Here is a 5,990-nt window from a genome sequence, read left to right as displayed (position 1 = left end):
ATGTTTTTCCATTTGGTAAGAGTAAGTCAAATGCTCTAACCTTGCCATCATTTCCCGGATAGACCTTAACAATACGAGCAATAGGCCAATATAGTGATGGAGAACCAGGTTCTCGCATTAAAACTAATGTACCAACATACACATTTGGTAAATCATCACGCCACTTGGGACGTGATTGCAAAATGTTTAAATATTGCTTATGCCAACATTTCCAAAATTGTTGCTTCATACTTTCTACAAGTCGCCAAAATTTAAGTCTGTTTGTTGGTACATCTGTAATGTCATGCTCTGGATAAGAGGTAAGCGGCACTCCAACCAGAAAATGACCAGGTGTCAAATAACTGAAATCTGTAATATCAGAGCTATTTACAGGCATAAGAGGTCTCGAATTTAATATTGCTTCAATTTGACATAAAACTGTATGCAATTGTTCATAAGTAAGTACATTTTTATGCAAAGTTCTTTTTAAATGATATTTCATACTTTTAACACCGGCTTCTGCCAGACCAGCAAACACAGGTGAATAACTTGGTGTAAAATGAAATTTAATACTTTGCTGAGAACAAAAATTATGTATTTGTGTTTGATGATCCTTGGAAGTGTTGAGTTTATATAATTCAACTAATTGGTTCGCTGCGCCGCGAAAGGCACCTCCATTGTCACAGAAGACCTCGGTGGGCAGTGCTCTTCTAGCAATAAATCTCTTAAAGCAGGCTAAAAAGGTGTCTGTAGATAAGTCTGAGGCAAATTCTAAATGTATCGCCTTTGTTATAAAGCAGACAAATACACAAACATATCCTTTTGATACTATGGCTCGTCTGATTCTAGAGTTCTTAACTTGCACAGGCCCAGCGAAATCCACCCCAACAATATGAAAGGCTCTGGAGGCAGTCACGCGCTGTCGCGGCAGCGAGCCCATCAGCTGTTTTGCTACATTAGCTTTCATTCTGAAACAGGTTAAGCATTTATGAGTAACTTTCTTAATTTGTTGTATTCCATTTACAAGCCAAAACCTTTGATTTAGTTGGGACAATAATAATTTAGGACCAGCATGAAGCAAACGCAAATGCTCACTATTTATTATAAGTTCTGTTATTCTAGAAGCCTTTGGAAGAATAATAGGATGTTTTTGCGAGTAAGAAATATTTGCATTATGTAATCTCCCGCCTACTCTCAACAACCCTTTTTCATCAATAAATGGATGTAAAGATTTAAGAGATCCCTTAATGCTTTCACCCTTTTTTAAGGCACTAATTTCCTCAATAAAATATTTAGTTTGCTCGTATTTTATAATGAGATGTAGAGCTTGTTCGATTTCAGTAGCAGTTAGAAACTTTAATTTATTTTTTGTGCTTTTATTATTGATATTATTACAAAATCTGCTAATATATGCAACAATTCTTGTCATTTTATTGATGTCAGATATATTTTCTGTGAATTTTAAGAAATTAGGGTCATTTGCAGTCAAAAGTACTAACTTATCTGCAGAGTGCAAGCCGCTTTTTAATTCAGGCAAATGATCAGGCAGCGATATAGGTTGTGGTTCAAAGTTATACTCCCTTGACTGAAGAAATGTTGGCCCGTTCCACCACATTGAGCAGCAGGAAATTTCTTGCGGGCTAAGTCCTCTGCTAAGGAAATCTGCAGGGTTTTCTTGACTTTGAACGTACAGCCATTGCCATCTATGAGTAATCTGTTTAATTATCCTTACTCTGTTCGAAATATAAGGTTGTAATTTTGTGACATCTGTCTCTATCCATGCTAAAGCAACTTTAGAGTCGCTGAATAAATATACGCCCGTGATTTTGATTTTTATTATAAGCGTGTTATACACTTTAGTCATCAGATGTGCTAATAATAAATTTGCATTAAGCTCAAGCCTAGGGATGGAGAGTGGTTTTGCACAAGGATTGATGCGTGATTTTGAACAGAGCAACGATAACGTGACCTTACCTTGGTGATCAACGGTCCGCAGGTAAATACAGCATCCATAACCTGTGGTACTGGAGGCATCTGCGAAGCCAATCAACTGGACTGTATCTGTGTGCGAAGGGATGTGAATATTTCTATTGAAATGAATAGGTTGCATGTTTGATAAGTTATTAGCAAATTTTAGCCATTCCTCTATTAATCCTTGAGATGGAGTATCATCCCAGTTAATTTTTTCTAGCCACAACTTCTGCATGATGAGTTTAGCTTGCACCACGATTGGGCTTACAAAACCTAAAGGGTCATATAGCTCAGCTATTTTACTTAAAATTATCCTTTTTGTTATCATAGGAGTAATGACATTTTTAGGTGCCTTAATAATAAAACAATCTTTTTTAGCATCTAATGTTAAACCAAGCGCTTTGATACTGCAGCCCTGCCATTCAAACTCAAGCTCATCTAATTGACAGTGTTCAATTGGAACATCAGCAAGGATATTAGGATGGTTCGAAGACCATTTGTGCATTTCAAAGCCAGCCAACCCGAGCAATTGCTTTAATTGCTCTTTGGCCTCATGCAAAGTGCTAAGATCTGAATGTGCATATAAAATGTCATCAACATATGTGCAATTTTTTATAATAAATGACGCTAATGGAAAGGTAGTTTCATGCCGATTCGCAAGTTCAAGCAGGCAACGGGTAGCAAGGTAGCTTGAGCTTTTCAAGCCGTAAGTCACAGTATCCAAACGAATGCATTTAATTGGTTCATCTGGTTTGTCACGCCACAAAATATTTTGCAGTGAAGTGTGATCAGGGTTTAATAAGACATGCCTAAACATTTTTTTTATATCTGTATTGAATGTATAATCTCCAATTCTGTACAACATTATAATATCAAAAAGATCTCTTTGGACCACTGGCCCATTTAACAAGATATCATTGAGAGATAATTTTTTGTTGGTTAACATAGAACCATCAAAAACAACCCGTGTGCGCGTGGTTTTACTATTATTATTTACCACAGCATGATGAGGCAAAAAATACACAGGGTCAGTTTTGAAATTGATTGAATCAAAGTTTACAAAATGTGCATGTCCTAACTCAACATATTGATGAATAAAGTCTTGATATGCAGAATATAAATTTAAATTTTTATGTAGTTTTTTTTCAAGATTTAAGAAACGACATAAGGCAAGATCGAAAGAGTCACCTAGGGTATCATTAATATTTGCAAGTGGTATTTTTAAAGGTAAATCCACTTGAAATTTATTGTTTATTAACTTTACAGTAGACTGAAAATTGCTTTCAACTAAATCTTGCTCTTTAAATTGTTCATTAAATATCTCTGGGACCTTTTCGGCCTCCCAAAATTGTTTCAAAGTTTGATTTATATCTGAATCACAATTAGCACATAAAAGCGAAATAACTTTTGTTACCTGTTCTTGCGATGGTAAGCCGCCAGCAATAATGTGCCCAAACTTTGTATTGATAATGCACGGTACCTCCTTTGAATATTGTCTTGGTTTACTTGTGTTAACTTTATATGACTCCCGGCATGCCTGGTGACTTGGCAGCAACACCCGGGATGTTGATCGGTGGTCCTGTACCGGCTGGTTGCTCGGTAGCAGCGCCTGGAAAAACACATCCGCACCAATCAACATATTAATTTCTGATGGCTTGTAAAATTCATCATCCGCAAGTTCAATGTTTGGAGGGACTTGAATTGTGGTGGGGTCAATCATTACTTGTGGTAAATTACAAATTATTTTGTCAACTACATGGCAGTTGATGAAAGTCTTAAATGAACCTTTCAATGAATGTATTTCAAGTGGTAAAGAAAATCGTGTATTGTTTACGGAGCTTGTGACACCTATGATGTTAGTATTGTTTTGCACAGGTGTCAATCCTAATACATTTACCAATTTACTCGTTACTAATGAGGCTTGAGAGGCAGAATCTAGTATGGCCTTCACATGCACCTCTCTGTTGTCCTTTGTGTAAACTTTAATTCTGGCTGTGGGAAGTAAAATTTGACTGTTAATATTTTCTTTTGATAGCATGATAACTGGTTCCACTTTATTTTCTGGATGGATCAATGTATTATGATTTTTTTTGCATTGACCACATCTAAAATGGAATTTACACTTGCCGTTATGCATGTTTAAACAGATATTGCACAGACCTTTTTTGTTTACAAACATTATTCTTTGCGCGACGGGTAACAATTTAAATTGCTTGCATGTAAATAATTTATGTTCAATGCACTTACAGTAATGACATCCTTGATGGGCTTGCGTTACAGCCACCGCATTCACCACAGCTCCTTGCCGCCTCACGGAGGCAGATGCAGTGTCAGCATTCTCCATTGCAAGGGCTCTCTGTTCTAGAAACTCTATGAAGTACGAGACTGATGCTTCTGCCCTTACGTCTCGTTCCATATGGAAGGACCGACTTGTTTGATGATCTAGTTTGCGAGTGAGAATGCAAATTAATACAGGGTCCCAGTTATCTACCTTTGTATTTAAATTTTTTAATGCAGCTAGAATTTGTTTTAAGGAAGAAACAAACTGTCTTATCTGCGATGGAGCAGGCTTAGAAATTACATTTAAGTCCAATAAGTCACTAATATGTTCGTTGACAATTAAATACTTATTGTAATATCTATCATTGAGCATTTGCATCGCATCAGAGTAGCTGTTATGAATCAAAGGTAAATTCTTAATTAAATCAAATGCCTCGGCCTTTAAAAATGATCTTAAATAATGCAACTTTTGCAAGTCATCTAAATTCGAGTTGTTGTGAATGATTGATTTAAACAATTCTATAAATTGGATGTACTCTGTGTATTTACCCGAGAATGATTTTATTTCTATGACTGGTAATTTGTTTGAACATTTGTTTGCATTTGTCACTGTATGAGGCGGAGAGTTTCGACTATTAATTTCAGTATTTAATTTTTCGATAATGAAATAGTACTTTTTCTCTACTTCCTCTACATCCTCAGGATCTTGCGGATTTAGGAACAAAATTTCCTTATTACAGTCTTCGTACTCTTGAAAGCAGTCAATGGCACGCTGCCTTTTTGAAATTAACAGTTCTACCGAGGAATTTACGAGATCCTCAGTGGACAGAAAATAATTATACAAGCGCGTCAAACATGCCTTGACGTAACCGCGGCATGCTATCTGCTTTTTCGATTGACTCTCAGCCTCAGACATTACAAAGATACACTGTTGCAAATTAGAAACGAAATAAATTACAAAATTTACCTCTCATGCCTGCCAATAGCACCGATTTTACGTGATGTCACAATATCACAAAAAGAAAACAAAACAAGCCGTTTGATATCACTACTTAAGGAATAAAATTAAGATTAAACATGCAATGGCGTCGCGTCCCACGCTGCACGTCGCACTTCGAAAGAACGATGGCTTGCTCACGCAGTGGCGTGATGGCGTGGCGTCTCTCTCCGCCTCGCTTGCTCACGTTGACGTCGTACGTTGCCTCTCGTTTTCGCATACGAGCCGACGATATACGAACTGCCGCACGCGCCGAGCGATAGACTTCCGGTGGCTTCCGGTTAACAATGGCCGTATTGCACCGTTTCTTCACTTGTGAAGATTCTTAAAATCTGCCAATCTTCGATAAATTGCCCCCTGCCGCGTTGGTACAATAATGCACGGCTCGAAGGACCAATGTTGGGGGTTTGATGTGGACTGTATTAAAAGCTTTGTTGATTTTGGAGGCAGATTCTTTTATTATTCACTAGGACACGTACAGGCTTCGTTATGGTGGCGAGCGGAAGAGAGTCGGTGTTGCCACATTACATCTACATTTACATTTTTGTTGGTGTTGCCAACAGTTATGATTAAACTTACATAAGGGCGTCCGCTATAACTCGTGTGCACGGAGCGGGCAACCACTCCAACGCCTACCGATTTTAGAAATACGAGCGGGCGACCGCCGCGTGCGAACGCGTCGTGCGTCCGCTGCGAGTGTAAACGTCCTTTGCACGCCATGGATTTTTTAATATCCATCGCACGTGATTTTAGCGGACGACCC

The 5,990-nt window shown here is 37.9% G+C and overlaps 2 protein-coding genes across 2 annotated transcripts; both read right to left on the bottom strand.

Annotated features, from left to right (window-relative positions):
- On the bottom strand, positions 1-5,336 carry LOC140747468 (uncharacterized). Its single transcript, XM_073079934.1, has 3 exons — positions 5,198-5,336; positions 4,198-4,392; positions 1-3,559 (listed from the first exon to the last, which is right to left on the bottom strand). The coding sequence occupies exons 1-3, from the start codon at positions 5,202-5,204 to the stop codon at positions 3,468-3,470; spliced, it is 294 nt and encodes a 97-aa protein (XP_072936035.1). The 5' UTR covers positions 5,205-5,336; the 3' UTR covers positions 1-3,467.
- On the bottom strand, positions 622-2,455 carry LOC140747613 (uncharacterized). Its single transcript, XM_073080171.1, has 3 exons — positions 1,479-2,455; positions 794-947; positions 622-714 (listed from the first exon to the last, which is right to left on the bottom strand). The coding sequence occupies exons 1-3, from the start codon at positions 2,453-2,455 to the stop codon at positions 622-624; spliced, it is 1,224 nt and encodes a 407-aa protein (XP_072936272.1).
- Positions 5,337-5,990: the final 654 nt, after the last annotated feature.

The sequence above is a fragment of the Epargyreus clarus genome, unplaced genomic scaffold (genome assembly GCF_041222505.1).
Source record: "Epargyreus clarus isolate Ecla_fem2 unplaced genomic scaffold, WU_Ecla_fem_2.2 ptg000014l, whole genome shotgun sequence".
NCBI lineage: Eukaryota > Metazoa > Arthropoda > Insecta > Lepidoptera > Hesperiidae > Epargyreus > Epargyreus clarus.
This window is presented reverse-complemented; position numbering and strand designations above follow the sequence as displayed.